We start from the raw sequence: 19,989 nt of genomic DNA, 5'->3' as shown, positions 1-19,989 counted from the left end.
TATGTGACACCAAAATGGAGGGGACAAAGTAGTCATTTTCTTATGTGTGAAAGAAAATACAGCTATTTGTTATGTGACATTGACATTAAAGGACACATATCTTGTATTTCAAGCCGTTCCACTACAGGAATATTACAATTATACCTTAAATTTGATACAATTGATTTCATTTAATAATAAACACTATATTTGTTGGAGACGTTTTTCCACCGGAAGTAAAATACTTAGTTAGTGAGGAATTGTCATTTTATAATATCCCTAAGCTCCGAAATGTTGATTCAGACTAAAGTATTTTAAAAATGTCATTTAGATTTCAGCATTAAGTGTACACTGCACTCAAGTACGTTTGCCTCGCTGGGTTATTTCAGATAGTTTGCTCATGGTTTATTTGACGTACACTGAACTGTTTCAGTTTAACATCGTCCAACTGCTGTTTTTCCTCAAGTTTGGTTCTGGTGCTTGTCAAAGCTTCTTTCTCCTTCTGCCATTGTGACTTTTCACTGCACAAAAAAATGACATGAAAAATTATATTAAGACTTTGCACGAGAATCCCCAAAACATCTGCCTCTTCAAACCTGAGGTGTTCCTCATACAAAAGCCCTTGCTGGTGGCTAATAACAGCAAACTTTTCTTTGTATTCTTCTAGAGTTGCCATCAGCTTGTCTCGTGTGTTCTCCTGGTTCTGGATTTCCTGATCATCATCAGGGAAAAATAAATTACCTAATGTTTCATATATGTTTAATCATACACAGGCTACCACATACCTGAAGCAGACGAACTGCATACTCGTTCAAAGAGTTGATGACCTCCAAGCTGCCAACTTCCAAGCCCTCAGGGAGGTTTAATGGCTGGAAGGCGCCAGTACCTGACTTCCTCAGATGCTGCAACTTATCCTCCAGGTGACTCAACTGACACAACACAGACATTCACAATAGAGCCTCATCTTAAGTCAAGAACAACTTTTGGTTTATAATCAGTCCAACAAACGTGCAAATTAGTGAGAAAACAATGGTCGGTTCCTGCCTCAACCACATGCGTACCTTTTCTTTTGCGGCGGCAAGTTGAGCCACACTGCTAGTCGCCTCATTACGTGTGGACTTCAGTTCCCGTCGTAGCTCCTCGTTTCTACCCACTAGCTCGTGGATTTGAGACTTAAGGTCTGATCTCAGTTCCTTCCCCAGGGAAATCTCTGCCTATAATCAGACACAAATGGATGAGGGAAAATGAAAATAATGTGAAGCCGAAAAAAATGTGAAGCCAACTTGAAATGTGATATGTAAGTTTGTTTGGTGGCCCCCTTGGAGACAGTTTGTAGACGACAAAAACAGGTACAGTCTCAGGATTTAAAACATCGTCATGGAGATTACTCACATCCACTGAACCGGAAATAACAGAAGAACCAGTTTCCTTGGCCTTCAAAGCCTGATGGGCATCCTTGAGAGCAGCTTCTACATCCACTTTCTCCTTAGACAGCTGCTCCACTTTGAGAACATTTGCAAGTAATCTAATGTAACTGCCAACAGAGTAGGGGGAATAATTTGAATGATTCTCTGCTTACACTTAAGTTGGAACTGAGTCTTGTAGAGCTCCATTTCTCTCTTCTGTAGCTTCAATTCTTCTACCAGACGCTCATTCTGCTGAAAAAACACAGATCATTTTAAAATGCGGGACATGTAGTGCAGAGACAAATAATACACACAAACTTCAGTTTACTTGCTAAAAAAGTCTCATGTCATTTCTCTGGGATATTTTTTTTTTCGGACTCAACGGCAAGTATGCCACAGGTGTATCTCTATATAGTGTTACCATTTGCTTTTGGCATTTTGTAAACCAACTCGAGGTAGCAATAGAGCTCACTTTTCGAGCGCAGACGAAACAAGCACAAACTAAGTTGAATTCGGTGAGTGACATGAATTAAAAGATCCTTTATTAAGTGTCAAAAGTCAAATGTGGGGAAACAACGTAGATTTGCGTTATAATTCACCCTTGCGATCAGAATACTCTTAAACATCTTATATACAATGTTACTGTCTGTCTTGAGGCATATAAACAATTATTTTAATTGCTCCAAAAATCCAACTTCTGATCACAGTCGTCTATTCAGTCACTGTAGTCCCTCACGAGCTGACCTTGGCTTGCAGCTCCTCATCAGAGCAAACTGTCAACTTTCTTGTGCTGTGGAAGATCTCATCCTCTGCAAAGCTGGATGGTGGCACCCCTAAATACACACAAATTGAATTGATATAAACAACAAATCTGGCTGACAAGAACGAGAACATTTGAATAGGGATAAGGAAGACGCATCTGAACCTTTTTGTTTAGCCAATAGTCTGATTTGTTTCTTCATCTCCAGTCGTTCCTCTTCAAGACGTTCAACCTGAACGGGAAATGAGTGTCAACATTTCAGAAAAAATATGGCTTTAAACTTAGGATTGTGTTTACCTCTTTAGCGAGTATTTGATTTTCAGCTTTATACTGCCGTTGTTTAAGGATTCTGGCATGTCGGAACTGGCACAGGTCTACCTCCTGTTTGGGTTCATAGCCTTTATAAAAGAACACACAAAAGTCAGATAAATTACTGTGTTGAGCACAGCATTTGTTCCAGCTGTGGTTGTTGATAAAGTGTCACAGCAATAAAGATGAGTTGAGCTGAGGTAAAAGTCCTTAAATAAGGAAGGAAAAAATACCAAGTCTTTCTCTGAAGTCCTCATTTTCTTCTGTGAGCTGGTTGATGGTCAGGTAAGTTTGGTTGATCTCTTTGGTCACAGACTCCAACTCTGAATCTTTCCGCTGGATTTGATTTTTACACTCCTCAATCTCGCCAATGGCTTCTTCCAAGCCGTACGTGCCCTGGATCACAGAATGACTCTCCATCATAAGACATCTCCTGTGTTTGTGTGGAGCTTTTTTCACAGGAATTAGGAAGCGATTGGACACACTTACATGTGCTCCCATTGTTTTACAAGAACATTATATTTAAAAAAAAGTGTTTTTGTTGTCATCTACTTACACGCTCGTACTCTCTTAAACGCTTTGTGGCCTCAATGAGCTCTCTGTCTTTGTCCTCGGCATGAGCTTCGGCTCTTTTCAAAGCCTCCACTGCTGCAGTTGCTCTCGTCTCGGCAGCATCCAACTTGGATGTGAGATTGTCGATCTTTCTTTGCTGCACCAGTGCTAAGACAGGATCAATACATAGAGGCCTTATTCCTCAATGCATTTGCAAAACTCAAATCTCCTTAGCATCATGTATAAAAGTACTTGTTGCATAAGCTTTATGTTCCCAATAATTGTATTAGCAATACTTTTTTTGTTGTTGTCAGCACATTGGAGTTGTTATGATTAGAAAATACCACATATTGAAGCGGTTTGGCTTGGACCAAAAAAAAAAGTTAAAAAAACCTTGGGGTGCATCAAATTTCCAGCACTCAAAATGTTTTGCCCAAAATGGACCCCAAACGTGTATTTTCGTTTCGACCGAAATAAAGAATAAAACCCCAAAAAGGCTTCCAAAAGAACAATGTTGTGATGGTGACACATGTGAAGCAATCCTCACGAAGCTAGCTTTCATTTGGGGGAGAGTTAATGCACAACGCGGCCGCTTTTATTATTCACATGCAAGGAAATGGAGGACTGCTTAAAAAAAGATCTCTAATAAGATTATACCGAAAAGACATTTACTCAAAAGTTTAGAAGACCCTGCTGCGTGGGTGGGCAGCCAAGACAGTATAAGACTAGGCACTACTTCCGCATCATGGTGAAAAAGTCTCTACAGCTGTGTATTCAATGTTTCTGGCATCCAGTAAATAGTCCAAACAGAATATTCATTCTCCCTGTTTTTTTATTTCTAGTATAGCGAACATCTAAGATAGAAAAACCGGGCTGAGTTACAGGCCAACCTTTCTCACGAATAGTGAAAGTTAAGAAAAATATATATTTGGCAATTATGCGGGTGTGACTCATTTGTGGCATAACCTTTCTCTTGTTTTCTTATCACTATTCACTTTTATTTCCATGAAAAACTAAAATGCCCCAAAATGTGAACTTAAAAAATGGGGGGACCAGCATTGTGAACCAGGTAGAAGGTTTTTTTTTTTTTATTATGGCCGTTTTTGAAATTTATAAAACACTTAAAATGTCTAATAATTTTTAAAAACACTTGATAATTTGGCAGCACGGCGGCGGGGTGGTTAGCGCGTGTGCGGCACAGTTCTGAGGTCATGGGTTTAAATCCAGCTACCAACCTTACTGTGCGGAGTTTGCATGTTCTCCCCGTGCTTGCGTGGGTTTCCTCCAGGCACTCCGGTTTACCCCACATTCCAAAAACATGCATGTCAGGCTAATTGGACGGCCCAAAATTGTCCCTAGGTGTGAATGAGCGAGCGAATTGTCTGTCCCTGAGTGCCCTGCGACTGGCTGGCAACCAGTTCAGGGTGTCCGCTGCCCACTGCCCGGAGATGGCTGGGATGGGCTCCAGCACCCCCGTGACTCTACTGAGGATAAGCTGTGCAGATAATGGATGGATGGATGGACTTAATAATTTGTAATACATATAGTAATATATCTGTCATTTAGCTATCATTTTATATTATACCTTTTTAAGCAAAATCATTTTTATTCTCTGTTTCATTTTTGGTTTTCGACCAAACATTTCACGTTTTCGGATTTTGGTTTCAGACCCTGCAAAGAACCTAAAGCTACTCACGTCCCGTTTCCTTTTGGGGCACCTTCAGACCCTTCATAAGCAACGTTTGCTTTTCCATTTCGCTTGTAAACTGCTCCACTTGCTCTCGCAGCGTTTTTATCTGATCATCCCGCTCCTCCACAGCCTGGAAAGTGTTTGTTCACAGACATTTTTTCCATGTCAGTATCGGTGAAGCTTTTATGCGAGCACGCCAGTTTGGGACAAACCTGCTGCAATGCAAGAACGTTTCCTCTGTCCAAGTCCAACTGGGCCACGCGCAACTTGTGCTGAAGATCACGGATCATCTGCTGGTAGAGTAGAATCTCCTCGTCCTTTTCAGAAAGCACTTTCTGTGAATGAACATGAATTCAAAGACATCTTCAGTGTTGGTAAAGACAGTTGAGCTACTAAATAACTTGCTTCATTGTATTCATATACTGAGACATCCAGCAATTGCATCTCTACAACTGTACTGGGTGGGTGTGCCTGTCATTTAATAAAAACATCTCAAGGACAAAATTAGTCTTTTAACGATATTTGGCAATTGTCACAATGACCCCAAAGAGCCACATGACGGTTATTTTGAGAACGAAGCTTCTCCAAACCAAAATGTAAGAATTACCGTGTTTTTAGGCATGACCCGGCTGCTTCCAGTTTGTTTTAGGGTTTGTCATGTTAGATTTGCCTGTACATACAAATTCATGTAGCGATGTCGACTAATATTGAAGAGACATTTCAACTTGGCTCAAATTTAAGGCATGTTGCAAGAAAAAAGAAGGGTCAACCTTTTTGAAGCTGAGAGCTACCTTTTTGTAAGTGCACAAAGTGCTATTGTCACGGTTGCCATGGCGCCCAATTGGCCCCGCCCGTGTAGCACTAGCTGCGGCTCATTAACAGATTGGCATTCCGTCTTCTTAAGCTCAGTGGGCTCTCTCTTACTTTGTCAGTCCGTCAATGAACCCCTGCCCCACAAGACGTGGGTTCTGACTCGGTCCTGTTTTCCTTTTGGTATTTTCAGTTCGGTATTGTTCCCGTTTACTTTTGTCCTGTTTAATATCGGTTTCCAGTTTTGTTCCCGTCTATTTGACCTGTTTATTATCCGCTCCAGTTTTTGTTCCTGTCTTGTTTGTGCTGTTTATTTTTGATATCCTGTTTCATTATCTATCCTGTGTGTCTGTCCTGTCCTGTCAGTTATCGACCCCATCTGTCCGATATCAACTCGGGCAATTGGAATCGATCTTGTCGGTCTCGGGCTTCCTGTCTTTCCACGCCAGACCGCTGTCTAGCGTGGATGACTCCCCATTTCCCGTAAAGGCTTGTGTGAGAACGTCACACGTTTGGGTCCTGATCCTGTTCTGGTTCTTGACAGCTATCAGTTTTATATGTATTTCTAAAATAACAACTTATCATTGCTAATGTTATGATTAGGTTTTTCAAATAATTATTAAGGTATGTTTAAAATAGACACACTAAACAACTAAACATCCGCTTTGTATACTGTAAAGGCAGTAAACTAGAATTAAATAAAATTAGAATTGTCTTTATTGTTATTGATATCAACATTGTGACACACTGTATGCAACAAGATTATACATGGCCCTCCACATTGAAACGTGTAATATAGAGACTTTGAAGAGAAAAAAAGATAAGAGACTATCAGGATGTATAGGGAAAAAAGAACTCGCCTAAGTAATAATAAAAATAATGCAATAAAGAATGGTAAATTGTAACAACGGTGCAATGAAAATAAGTGCAATAACATTTAGCAGCTGCAATTTTTAAGAACCCAATATATTTAAGATGGGGCCATCAATTTTTCCAATGCATAAATTATAGGCTAATTTTAAAATGTCATTAAAGACAATGAAAATGTCAATATATCAGTTAGAAATCAAATTTCCTAGAAAATACAATGACCCATCAACGGTGAGCTATTTTTAGAACTGGTCGGTGGGCTACTCAGGTGTTTTTTTTAATCTGACTACCTGTTGGTGAACTCCTGATCTAAAGTTTGCTTTTGATAGAAATGACTACATTTACACAAATTAGCCACTACAAATTGAAATGCCAACCTTCCATTGGTCCACTTTAGCATCCACTGCTGCAATAATGGGGTCGTTCTCTTCCGTCATTTCGTTCATCTTCTGTGTCAACTCCCTCACCTGCACATGTAGAACAAGTCAGCAAAATAAAAACATAAAAAATTAATAATTTAAAGCCTTTCTTAACCTGCAGCTCAGCCCGATCTCTGTCTTTCCTAAGCTGATCTGTCAAGGTGTCACACTGATGGACGGCCATCTTGATCTGGTTGTACTCTTCGCTCATCTTTTCCATCTCCTTGGCTGACTCCATCACACATTTCTGCATCTGGAGGTTGTCTTCCTTCAGCTGTGAGATCTCATCCTCCGCTTGCTAAAAAAAGTCAACAGAAAGCTGGACGTTTTTGTTGGCCTAGAGCAAGGGTTGGGAACCTATGGCTGTTTTTACGTACGTGTGTCTCAGAGACAAAATAGTTTTGCTAATATATCCTCCATGTTGCTCCAAATTTAAATGATGGAAGACTATTGTGGTGCAATGAAAGGCGATGCAACGTTACTGCTTCAAATGGTAGTGGTTAGTATATATAGGGCACATTTCTAACAGCAGTTTACGATCAAGGAGTCACACCAAAAACCTCGTTTTGATTGTAAATAGCCAAGGAATCCCTTATATGGAAGCTCACTTAATAATCCATGTTCACTGTTGAGAAATCTTGCGATGAAAATCCACTTAACACACTGTAAATACACTAAAATGCCAGAGGAGGACCCATAGCAATTTGATTGGGTGAGCAGTAAGGATGGGTGGAGCTATGAAAAGAGCGCAAGCATTCACTCCTATCTCTTGCTCTTGTTTGCAGAATTTTGTAAACCATCCATCCATTATCTGCACCGCTTATCAGTAGGGTCGCGGGGATGCTGGAGCCCATCCCAGCTATCAGTGGGCAGGGGACACCCTGAACTGGTTGCCAGCCAGTCGCAGGGCACACAGAGAGAGACAATTCGCTAGCTCATTCACACCTAGAAATAGAGGTCAAAAGGAGCCTCAACGATTTTAAGGAATTGCGGGAGGGAGACAAGTTATAAGTGGTCTTTTTGTTGCTATTCGGGCCACAGGCTCTGGCATTATTCTTATTTCATACATTTTTATCAAATCAAATGTCACACAGTGTAATCAAATGTGGTGAAGAATAAGCTTTTTGTCTGGAGAGCAGGTTTAGCGGTTGTGTTGAATTTTGTCTCAAAAAAACGGTGTGGCTCTTTTCCAAAATACAATCAAATTATTTTGCTTTTATAGCTCTTTGAGTCGAAAAATTTCCCGACCCCTGGCCTTAGAAGATTGGATGGAGAAGCTGAGTGGGCGTACCTGCAAGTCGTCCAGGCACTGGGAAAGCTGGCGGTTGGCTGCACTCAGCTTCCTCAGAGTTTCTCCATTCTCCTCTCTGGAGGCTTCTGACTCCTTTCGTTCCAACTCTCCTTGATAGAAATCCACGTCCCGCTGGAGCTGCGTGTTCTGACGAAAGTCATGTATGCTTTAAGGATTGGGCTTTAAATTAGATTCTAGCTTGTTAAAGACCTTTTTTGCACAAATATTACAACAAAAATACCAGTATTTTGGGGGGCTTTACCATTAAGCTTCACTCAACTTTCTAAAATAGGTGTGAATAAAAATCCCAACCCAACATTTGTCTTTTGAGAGGGGTGCAAAATTTGTGTTGCGTGTAGAATAAATAAAGGTTCCCACAATGCTATGAATACATTCATTACTGTAATGATAACCATCTACCAACAATATCTTTACAGCTACAACCAGTTCTTAAATTTGCCTTCCCATACTCACCAACACTACCGCCTTACGCATCAGATTACCACTTTTTACCCCTTAAAAACTCCTAACGATTTGAGAAAAAAAAGAATAAATATATTACAGCTTTTCCAAATTCAACAACAGTTTTGATTGGACACTATCATTTTAGTCTACACCTGCTTTATTTGGAAGCGAGACTAAGTCTGTGCCTGATTAAACCGCTCCTACGATCTTATTATATTTCTGTTTTGATAGAAGTTTGCCACTTCCGGTTTTAAACAAGCACATTTTGTTTGTTTTTATATTCTGGAGACGTATTGTGTTTCGCACGTAAAAATCGAGTGTACGATCAAATCTCCTGCTTCTTAATGTCAAAAGGTTGGCATCAATCTCTTCCTCCAACTTTCCGACTAGGCCCTTATTTTTTCAATTCACAATTATAAATAATTCTTTTGTTTTCTAATTTTCTTTTTTTCCCTTTAAATAGTGATATCAGTTAAAGGTGGTGCGTGAGTTCAAAATATTGTACTGGCTGGAATTATCATTGCATTATCAGTGTCTGAAACTCATGACAAAAAGTTAGCGGACACCAAGGCAGAAAACTCTGAAAAGTTGCCTGCTCAGCCATAAAGTTTGCCTGCCCCATTTTTCACAACTTGAAACATAATAAGACGACTACAGTGGGACCTACTTAGCAGTTCCACGTTCGCGGGTTCAGAGCTTCGCGGGTCTAAAAAATAATACAATAAAATAATTTTAAAAAATAAAAATAAATTTATATATATATATATATATATATATATATATATATATTTATGAATTTTTTTAAGCATTTTTGAAGGGGCGTCGTTACTTCGCGGATTCTCACTTTTAGCGGGTGGTTTTGGTCCCCATTAACCGCGATAACCGAGGGATTACTGTAATAGCAAAAAAAAACCTTGTTGCCAAGTATTAAGGATTGATAATCAAAATATATAACAGAACAACACTTTAAAATTAAGTTTATTATAAATCTACTTATAACATTCATTGCATGTATATGACATCGCTGTTTTCCATCTGCCATCAGTATGTACCAGTATTTACTCATCTTTATTCATGAAATGTTTACGTTTCATCGTCTGCTACAAGCCCCGTGAACTCCTCTTTCCACAATGCTTTTAATGTACGTTTATGTTTTGTAGCGTCATCAATTTTGTTACCTTCTTTTGAATCTTTCTTCTGGGGCTGAGGTTTTGGCTTGATTCCTAACCACTTATCCATTTTTCTTGTGCTCTCTGTCTATTTTGGAAAACGATATGCAAATGTGCGACATTATTACGCTCAGGAAAATCCGGAAGCCCGTTATTCGATGCAGGCTTCTGATTGGCTGCCGAGTACGAACGAAGCAAAATTTAGAAATTTCCAAACCGAACAAAGATTTTGAAATTGGGATAAAGCAAACGTTTGATTTGAAAAAAAAAAAAAAGAGAGAAAAGAATGCTAAATCAAATTGTATTTGCTATTTTTAAAACAAAAATATTCCAAATTCCTTGCAAGCCAACGTGAACTAATGTTTAGCACCAAACAGGACATTTTTGTTTTAGTCGATAAAATCAGACGCTGTAAATCTAATTTTACGGTACGACCCATGAGTCTTACCTTCTTTTTGAGCTTTTTTATCTTTGGCAAAGAAGATCAGAGAGAACAGTGGGAAAGATATGAGGAAAACAAACATGGATGATAAATGATAGACAGTCAAGCAAGGCTGTTTTTGGACAGAGAAAATGAACATTAGATGAGGAAAAATAAATGGGGGGGGGGGGGGGGCTTGGGGGTATTTGCATTTTCATGAGTGTTAGTCAGGTTACGTACTTCTCTTTTCAGTGACTTCACCTCGTCTTCGGCCCCTTCTGCCCGCAGGACCAACTTCGGGAGAAAACCATGCACAAAAACATCCATTATAGTACTACCACTTCCTTTTTTTAACTTGATGTCAATCTATTGCCTCTTTTGGCACTTTGTGTTGAAACCAATGGAGGGGTCACCAAGATAGTACCTTAGAAGACCGAGAGTTGTTTCCTCACCTTATATCTTTCAGGACTTTCTCCATTTGTTTCCTCACCTTATATCTTTCAGGACTTTCTCCATTCTCTAACATTTGCCTCTGGTACTCCCAGTAAAAATAGTGTAATAATGATATAAAATCTAATGCCTTTTCATTCATCATTTATAAGAACGGTGGTCTAGTGTATGGAATTTGGCTCTCACCACTGAGACCAGGGTTCAATTTCCAATTCATCCAATATTTTGCGATTGTGATCAGCAATAATGTTCGACTGTTCAAATACGGTTTTGTGCATAATGCGCACCCAAACTAAGTTATTTTTTTAGGTAAAAAGAAGAAGTGCGTTATGCACAAATAAATACGGTATATATGAAAATCAGTCCCCTTTTACAAGGCTGATGTCTTTGTGCTTGACTGAGCCAATTTTAACTCTTTCACTAATTAAAAACCTGGTAATAACATAGTAATAACACAGTAACAAAACAGATATAACACGCTGTTTTGCAAATGTATAACAAACTGGTACCCCTTCGCACTAATCGGTAAAAAAATAAATAGCTCTCAAAAACGTTGGTGACCCCCGGACTCGCGTGTCAAGTCACTATTTCTCATGTCACGGTCCTACCTCCTCGATTGTCTTCTTGCTTCCCCCCATTTCCTTCTTCAAGTGTGTCACCTCCTTCTCTTTCTGTTCCAGTTGTGTCTCCAGCTGACGAATTTCATTCCTTAGGAAGCGATTGTCGGTCCCACCGCCAACGTCGGTGCTCCTGGCGTACTGAGACCAGACACTCAAAATAAGTCACTGCGATAGGAGGGTTTAATAGCTCAAACAGACATAGGATGTTATAGATGAGGCAGAGATGAACTTCTATTTATTGCCAACAGGTTGTGTAGATGGACTGTGGACAAAAGACAAAAGAAGTCAGACAAACAATCATGGCTGTCACTATGCTGGGAATTAGCTGTAATCCTCTTAAAGTTCTCAGCCAATCGCGATCCCCCCCATAGAGCAGGGGTGGCGAACAAGTTTGACACAAAGAGACGAAGAACTGTGAGAGTCAAAGAGCCACACCACGCACTGACCTGCCATGACAGACAGACACAAACAAACACACACAATTAAAAACATATTATTTGCCATGACACACTCCTCTCCTTACAATACAACAAGTATTGTTCTTGTGTTGATTTCAAGGAAAGTGTTCACCCTCAATACACACAAAAAAAACTAAACATGAAACAAGGCAAAAAGCCACAGTATATAGAAAATATGATGAGGCAAAGAGCCGCATTCTCATTGGCCGAGAGCCGCATGTGGCTCTAGAGCCACGTGTTCGCCACCCCTGCCATAGAGCTAAACATTCATCCGTCCATTTGCAAAATGTAGCACTAAAACATTAGCACTATCATGTGATGATGTGATGATGGCTAACTTGTTCATTAGTTGGCTATGTACATCCATTACAAACACACAATAACTGACATGTATCGCATTAAAAAGGTCATCCCAAAGAAATGTTTTTTTAAATACACTGATTTAATTTATCAAGATAAAAATCAGCTCTGAACGCACTTCAAAAGTACATAATGAATGACTAACGAATCGAGGCTGTTAATGGGACATATGAGGCCATGGGGATGGAAACCCCATTCAAACTTGCGCTCAAAACAATGAATCCTTACTTTCAGGTCCTCCTCGAGTCTTAACACCTTTGCTTGAAGCTTATTTTCTACGGAGTAATAAAATACAGGAAACAGAGTTCATATATGTTAGCAAACAATGTCTTATATTCAAAAAGGAGTCTCAAAACCATTTTTCTCTTGTTCTTCAATCAACTGCTCAGCCAGAGATGCTTCCTGATGTTTCATCTGAAACAAAACAGTAAATTCAGTATGTTTATTTGGCAAAACAACGTAGTGGTTAATGGTGCGGAAAAAGACCTTAAGCATGGCCTGAAACACTCGCAGGACGTGGACGACATCTTCCTGAGCTTGGCGCTCCGCCCCCAACTCTTCCGTCTGCAATCGAAAACAGACAAAACTCGTAAGAGCGGCATCAAAGATGGTATGGGAATCGGCCCTTTCACATGGAGAAACAATGAATTCCAAGATCACGCCAGCTATTTTTAACTCCAGATAGCAGGTTACTTAAGCCAGCCCAAAGATTTTCTTTGCTATCATTGGTTGGATGTGCCCCCATTAGTGTGAAAACCTTTTTAAAAATTAAATAGGTTCACCAACATGGTGTTCAGAGTCCCTTAACAGAACGTCGTCTGATCTGTACTTAAAAAAGTTTTAAGTACAATATTTTCTCTATCATGTACATGCTAGGGCAGCATGGCGGCGCAGTGGTTAGCGTGTTCTGAGGTCATGAGATCGAACTCCTGTGTGCAGTTTGCATGTTCTCCCCGTTCTTGCGTGGGTTTCCTCCTGGCACTCCGGTTCCTCCCACATTCCAAAAACATGCATGTTAGGTTAATTGTCCCTAAGTGTGAATGAGCGAGTGGGTTGTCTGTCTCTTTGTGCCCTGCGACTGGCTGGCAACCAGTTCAGGGTTGGGCTCCAGCACCCCCGTGACCCTAGTGAGGATAAGCGGTGCAGATAATGGATGGATGTACATGCTAACAATTCCAAACTGAGTTCAAAGAGCCTTCATGCTTTTTCTGCCATCACACCTTAGCTAGGAGGAATAGGAGTTTTTTCATGCTCCTCCACGCTTTTCTTCTATTTACTAGTGTGGCATGAAAATGGTGAAAAGAACAGTTTTTTCCAAACAAGTCAAAGAAATCCACAAATTTTTGGGTGCATCCTTGGGACACATGCCAGGAAAATGTACAGCTCCTTTAACTTATTTTGTGTAAATACAAATGTAATCAGAAAGCCACAGAAAGACTAAAAGGGAGCATGGAACATAATCCTCTGAAGATTTTTTTTCTTTTAATGGATTCCCCTTTTCAAATTTAACTTCAGTTGACTTTACTATTACCGCTAAAAATGTCAAATATGCCCGAACAGGAAACAGTGACTGTTTTTCGGTTAATTTTATTTTCCAGACTTTGATGCGCTTGTTTTGACACTGTGTCTCACAGTGGGGAGAACAAAACATAAAAACCATCTGAGAAAAATGAGAACAAACATTCAGTTGACAATGCAGATCGCCAAATTCCTTTATTAACGACATCTCCCTGATTTAATGGCTTGTGCCACGTATTTGAATGTTATTGTTTCGTTTTCAGTGTTTTTTGTTAATGTGTAGCATCACATCCCGCACTGATAAACAAAGCTTTGATGATAAAGGTTCCCCTTATCATGCCCTGTCATTGGAAGAACCACAAATTGGAAGAAAGAAGAACAACAGATTCTTGTGGCTCAGAAACCACACAAACATCAGCACTAGTTCAGTTTATGGAGACACAATAGCAATGATGAACCTACATAAGTCCAGACAAAGAACGGTTTTAATTGTCCAAACTGAAATGTAAGGGAAAAATAATCAAACAATCGTTAATTTGATGCTGTTGTGCTGAAACTAGAGCTGATTTGAGTTTAATTCCAAACAATTACAATACTTTCTTGCCATATTGCTACTTGGTGCATTGTAGAGTTTTTCCTATAAATTAGTTCTGTGGATTTTTGCTCAGATCTTTGAATTTCAGTGTCACTTTAAGAGTACAGAAACCAATCGGAGAATTGCCTTTTGTTTACTGGCCATTCATTGGAAGAATTCAAATGAATATTTTATCAATCTTAGTGGAAAAAAAACGTGTATATGTCATTGGTGAGTACAGTAATCCAATTTGGGGAGTAAGCACAGGCAACGTTTACAAGTTGTGCTGTAGACTTACACTACATATAGATGGACTCAACTGTTGCATCACTATATACAGTGTTGAGCATTCACTCCCAAGAACTTTTTGTCAGAATGCCACATTTCAGGCTTCCAATTTACAGCTGGAAAAACATTATTTTCTAAGAATCAACAACATGTGAGACACAATTATAAAGTGGTAAAAAAATATTTCAACAATTCATATCATATATATGAGGGGAAAGCGTCTCAGTTTTCAGTAGGTGTTGCAAAAATATTGTCTCACTGTTCTCTCAGCGCAGCAAACTGACTTAGAAATTCCATGTTGACTTATTCGTGATCTTATATTGACTTAAAAAAATAACAACTACAAACAGAGTGCAGCAGTGTCATCAAGTCTCAGTATAAAAACAACTGCTCTGTAGTGGGCTCAGAGGTCAGCGAAAGGAGCAATAAAGAACGGGCAAATATTTCTATTTTAAGACGTGCAAAACTAATAGAAACATACCCAAAAAGACTTTGGCATTGATCTCAGCAAAAGGTGGTTGTACAAAGTATTAACTGATAGGGGGGTAATATTTTGCAACGCCTACTCTTCAAATTTGTATTTCGTAGGACAAAGTAAATCAACCAATATACAAAGGGATTTTTCGCGAGTAAGGTGGCATTTGTGTGTATTATCCATTTTCGTCCCACGGTGCTTTGCGACATCAAAATAACCGAATGAGAAAAACTACACGTATATACTACATTTACTTAAAGCTGGTGGTTATGGAACTTATTAACTGTGAATATCAAGAGATTACTGTATGTAAAAAAGTAGTTTTGCTTTGCTAATTTAAAAAAGATAGTAAAAACAAAATTTTGGCATTGTTGCATTTTTTTATTTTGTCATTTGCTGCAATTTTGATGTAAACCGTGATCAAGGCTAGCAAAAACGTTTCAACGAAAGCTACCCTCATAGTTGTTAACATTTTTTTCAAATAACACATAGATGATTTAAACAACAAAGACTATAATGTTTCAAAGCAAATTATCATCAACTTACAGTTATCGCTTTCATTTATATTGTTCACCATAACTGTAAATATCTAAAATACAGCTTATGCATTTTGATAGCAAAGCACTGAAATTATTCCTTTTATGGTCCTTGAACTGAGCTCTAACACCATACCCGACCAACATCTGGTAAGGCGTTGGTATTTTTTGCCATGTTTACAATCCCTTTCTCAACTTGTGAGGTCTTACTGCTTTGTGACGTTAAAGGGGAAACATACAGAAGAAAAAGTATCAAGAACCCTTTGATGCAAACTGTTGGCATAAGGTTGGAATTCTTGGTGAGTTGTCCACGTGATGTTGAAGATGCAATCTGACAGCATCCATCCTTTAAAGTAGACTGTTCCTGTTTTTAAGACGCAACTTCAAAGACATATTTAGCATTTACGGGATGTACACACTGTGGGAAAATGGACTGCTTTGTCATGCCTTGTGATTTAAAGAGGCAGTATGTATTTTGCTATCAAGGGTGGTCGTCGTGAAATAACAGCTAACCGCAGTGGAATAACATCAAGTGCAGGTGTTTCTGTGACATATTTGTATTATCTATTGCATGGATGGCGGGGCAAGAGTCAGGGAACAGTTTTGGAGTTGAATATCCTAAATAATGGGGAGCTGTTGAAGTCAAAAAATAATAAAAGTGGATTCCACAGCAGGCAGCATGTCCGGTTTGATCCCAAACTGTAGCCGCCCTGTATGGCGCTTACAGTACCGTGAAAAAGTATTTGCCCCCTTCCTGATTTCTGTGTTTTTTGCACATTTATCACTCACAAAGGTTTCATTCAGATCATCAATCCAATTTTAGGAGCCGGTCACACAGCCGTTTGCGGCTGAATCATGGCTAAAATTTTGCGGGTTTTTTTTTGCCCGTGATTGCCTGCGATGGAAAATGCGCAAAATTGGCCAACCCGCTGTTCATCGGTGGTATGCCCGCAAAACAGACGCCGGCGTCATTTCCGCGTCATTTTCTCGTGTGGACCACGGGTATAAAAGCTCCGGAGCCGGTGTTGTGCCCAAATCCGACTCCTACATTCCCTAAAAGTGATATAAAAGTGAGATAAAACGAGGTAAAAGTGGTTGTAGTAGCGAGGGGATGCAAATTTCGGCAGGGATGTATTTCTCAGCGTAACACCGGGCTGTAGAAATCATAACCGCTCAAGACACAGTCCCGTGAAGATCAAGATTTCAAGCTATGGCACCGAAGAAGCCAATATGTTATTATTGTAATAGTTTTTCATTTTTATTTTATTATCTTGTTATGAAATGAAAAGAAATGTCAAGAAATAAAAATGGATTAAGACGAGGTCACTACGGTAACGGGGATCCATGTTCACCCCCTTGACGTCTCGAGCACAACTGACGTGTGCTCGGCAAATCGTGCTGTTTATACGCGGAGAAAGGCGTTTGACCGTCACACGCGTAACACGCTAATTTCACGTAATAACACCGCGATACAGGTGCAGAACATGCTATGACCATGCTCCACCCACGATTACCCGCTGAAATTTCCCGTCCTACCTATGTGTAACTACGCCCTGGCCGCGGCCAGAGCACGTCGTTCCGCGTCATTACCTCGTGTGCCGCCCGCGGTTAACACGTGCTCAAAGTTTTGAGCAGCTCAAAACTTTTTCGCGCGGCCAACCGCGTGTGAATTTCCGACCGCGAGTAAAGCACTGCTGTATCTCGTCTATATGGCGGTCTCAAAGCGTCCAACAGCGTCTGCTTCACGGCCAGAAATTCCTGGCCGTGGTTCAGCCTCGATACGCCCGTGAAAGGCTGTGTACCCGCGCTCTAAAGAATTGAGCATTTTGCGCTGCCACCCGCGCGCGAATTTCCGACCGCGTGTTAAGCACTGCTGTATCTCGTCTGTATGGCGATCTTAAAGCGTCCAATAGCGTCCGCCTCACAGGCAGAAATTTCTGGCCGTGATTCAGCCGCAAACGGCTGTGTGACCGGCCCCTTAATATCACACAGAGACGGCCCAAGTATGATCTGAAACCTTTGTGAGTGATAAATAATCAAAAAACACAGGAATAAGGTAGGGGGCCCAATCCTTTTTTACGGCAATGTACATGTTCTGCCTATGCTTATTTTTGTGTTTGACTGGTACCACAGCTAGCTCCCACATTCGAAAAATACTTCTGGCCTTCAAATTCTTGCAGAGTGTGATTGAAAGTGTCACAATCCTTTGCCTGTTTATGTATGCCCTGCAATTGCCTGGCAACCGGTTCAGGATATTTACAACATGGATCGTAACTTTGAGTTAGGAGAAGCGAGATAAATAATTTTTAAAGCAGTCTCACATAAATACCATCCATAGACAAGAAAAAAAGCCCAAATCAGGCTTTTCTGTACAGTAATCCCTCGCTATAACGCGTTTCACCTTTCACAATCTTACTGCTTCATTGATTGTCATTATGCGTTGTGTTTTGCATTCCGTTTGGCTAAAGAGTCCCCTAGGAGACTAGGTATTGGTGAAAAAAAATAAATGTTTACAGGTACAATATAGAGAAATTTAGTGAAGGAGGAATGGGCCTTTAATAATGTGTTATTTAATCTAAATGCGTATTAATTGTAAAAAAGTAAAAGGTTATTAGTTCACGAATTTCACACACACACACACACACATATATATATATATATATATATATATATATATATATATATATATAATTTTTTTTTGCGCAAGACCCAGTGAAAAGGGAAGGATTACTGTACTCGAGATTTCAAATAAAGCTAAAACCTAGGATTCAAACTAAAATCATTTTAATTTATGAACAATGGTTTGGACAGGTGGAGAGGATAGATGAGAGAATGTTGAAGAGAATCTACAGAAAAGAAGTAAATGGAAGGAGACCAAAATGAAGGCCGCGATTGACGTGGATGCATGGTGTTATGAGTGCACTGGAGGAAAGAGGTCTAAACGTAGTGGAAGCTAGAGCTCTTGTCGGTCATAGGAATGAGTGGAGAGGTGTTGTAAAAGGATAGTGGGATGTTTGGTTGTGGGCACCTGTATGATATGACAGGGGTAAACCAGTGAAAGCTGTCGGGCCCTGCTGTTGAACAGAAGAGTGTGTTGTGTTACCCTGACCCGAGTGACATGGCCGCTTTCTTGTGTCCCGTTTCATCTGGAGGGACGAAAGCATGACCAACTTAGGTGCCGAGGTGCCTAACTTGTTTTGGGTGTTTAGGCATTTGGGTTGGCCATGTTCAAATTTTGGTGTTTTTGCTACTTTTTTTTCTTTGTTTTTGTGTATGTGTCTTGCTGTCACTCACCCCTCTCAAGGGATATGACCAGGGTAGATGGATAGATAGAACAATGGTATTTCAAGAAAGTGTAATCATTTTACATTAAATGGATGTCAAGATTTAAAAAGCTATTAATCTTAATCAAAGTTGATATTCTTTAAAAAAAAAATGTAATGTAAATAACTATTTCATTTCTCTGGCAAAATGAAACAAAAAATGAATAATCAATTTAACAGGAATTTTTTCCCCCCAAGTTATAGTAAAAAACGGAAAAAAATAATACTTAAAAAGAGCAATGTTACTATTATCATATTTATTACACAACTTAGTACTTAAGGGAAAAAAGATATGGTACTCCAAGTTTGCAAAATGACAGGCCAAAATTATAACAACAGTTTGTTTCAGCACATTTTCCTCAATTTTATATCTAGACCTTTTTATATTTTACAAATGTAAGCGTAGATCAACGTTTTGTTAGTTTTGTTTCAGAATTGGGAGTGGGGGAATCTTTTAAAATCCTGATTGATTTTATATCCCCAACGGAAAACAATGTGCGCTAGTTAGGAGTGCATGGCTGAAACAAAAATATATTGCACAAAAAAAGTTTGAAAACAACCGACTTAAAATATTCCAAAGCATTGGAACAAATGAGGAAGCGGTTCAGAGGTAGGAAATCGAGAACAAATAAGCACAGAATCATAAAAATAAAAGATGATTAATGCCATAGTCTAAAACATGGTTGGGAAATAAATGCCAGTGTTACATCACAAAAATGGGTTCAAAACAACCAGCCAAAGTAATTACTAGACAATGAAAGAAGAGGTTTTGGGGTCGGATGTTGGGAACAGATAAGGTGCAGAGTTTAATAAAAAATAAAAAAGGATTGATGACATAGTCTGAAACATTTTGCATGGGGTATGTCATAAAAGAGTTGAAACAAAACTGCAGCAAGAACGTGGTTTTGAGGGAGGAAGTAGTAATAAAAAAAAGGCGGAATTAAAATAAAATAGGATTCAAACTGTAGAAATAAAATACAGATGATACTAAATCAATATTTTCTTGCCTTGCTATACTCTGGGATCAGAATGGAGATTTTCATTTTCAGCTGAAATAGCCAGGGTCCAGGGGCCGCAGGCCCCGGCCAGGTCCAGGGCGGAGCCCGGTGGGGGGCTCAGGGGGGCAAACCCACCCGAAGCCAACGGCATTTATCTTATTTGCTATGTGAAAATTGCACTAGAATGAATTAAATCCAACAAAACAGAAACCATGTATTTTTTTCAGTTTTAAGATGTTTAAAACAAT

General features: G+C 39.5%; 2 protein-coding genes across 8 annotated transcripts in view; one reads left to right on the top strand and one right to left on the bottom strand.

The window, feature by feature from the left end:
* The window catches only part of tmtc3 (transmembrane O-mannosyltransferase targeting cadherins 3), a 79,338-nt gene that overhangs the window by 15,115 nt on the left and 44,234 nt on the right, over positions 1-19,989 (top strand). For both annotated transcript variants that reach the window (XM_088340449.1, XM_088340450.1), the window contains one exon: positions 753-899. The gene's annotated coding sequence lies outside the window, so the exon portion shown is untranslated. The remainder of the gene's footprint in view (positions 1-752; positions 900-19,989) is intronic.
* cep290 (centrosomal protein 290) overlaps positions 1-19,989 on the bottom strand; it is a 44,175-nt gene that overhangs the window by 19,863 nt on the left and 4,323 nt on the right. For 3 of the 6 annotated variants that reach the window (XR_015850910.1, XM_088340441.1, XM_088340445.1), the window contains exons 3-24: positions 12,516-12,593; positions 12,386-12,443; positions 12,258-12,304; positions 11,200-11,349; positions 10,382-10,435; positions 10,169-10,189; positions 8,087-8,233; positions 6,911-7,093; positions 6,754-6,843; positions 4,909-5,031; positions 4,703-4,826; positions 3,011-3,174; positions 2,688-2,850; positions 2,443-2,543; positions 2,311-2,377; positions 2,130-2,218; positions 1,559-1,637; positions 1,372-1,481; positions 1,041-1,193; positions 765-908; positions 576-691; positions 398-500 (exon numbers count right to left, since the gene is read on the bottom strand). Coding sequence is in view for 5 of the 6 variants with exons in the window: in XM_088340441.1 (XP_088196567.1) it covers positions 398-500; positions 576-691; positions 765-908; positions 1,041-1,193; positions 1,372-1,481; positions 1,559-1,637; positions 2,130-2,218; positions 2,311-2,377; positions 2,443-2,543; positions 2,688-2,850; positions 3,011-3,174; positions 4,703-4,826; positions 4,909-5,031; positions 6,754-6,843; positions 6,911-7,093; positions 8,087-8,233; positions 10,169-10,189; positions 10,382-10,435; positions 11,200-11,349; positions 12,258-12,304; positions 12,386-12,443; positions 12,516-12,593 (2,364 nt within the window). In the remaining variant the exon portion in view is untranslated. The remainder of the gene's footprint in view (positions 1-397; positions 501-575; positions 692-764; positions 909-1,040; positions 1,194-1,371; positions 1,482-1,558; positions 1,638-2,129; positions 2,219-2,310; positions 2,378-2,442; positions 2,544-2,687; positions 2,851-3,010; positions 3,175-4,702; positions 4,827-4,908; positions 5,032-6,753; positions 6,844-6,910; positions 7,094-8,086; positions 8,234-10,168; positions 10,190-10,381; positions 10,436-11,199; positions 11,350-12,257; positions 12,305-12,385; positions 12,444-12,515; positions 12,594-19,989) is intronic. The other 3 variants (XM_088340442.1, XM_088340443.1, XM_088340444.1) reach the window with 3 other exon arrangements.

This window comes from Urocampus carinirostris, chromosome 7, assembly GCF_059441175.1.
Source record: "Urocampus carinirostris isolate Australia breed hairy pipefish chromosome 7, RoL_Ucar_1.0, whole genome shotgun sequence".
NCBI classification, from domain to species: Eukaryota; Metazoa; Chordata; class Actinopteri; order Syngnathiformes; family Syngnathidae; genus Urocampus; species Urocampus carinirostris.
The sequence above is the reverse complement of the archived record's forward strand: the minus strand, read 5'-3'. Positions and strand labels throughout refer to the sequence as shown.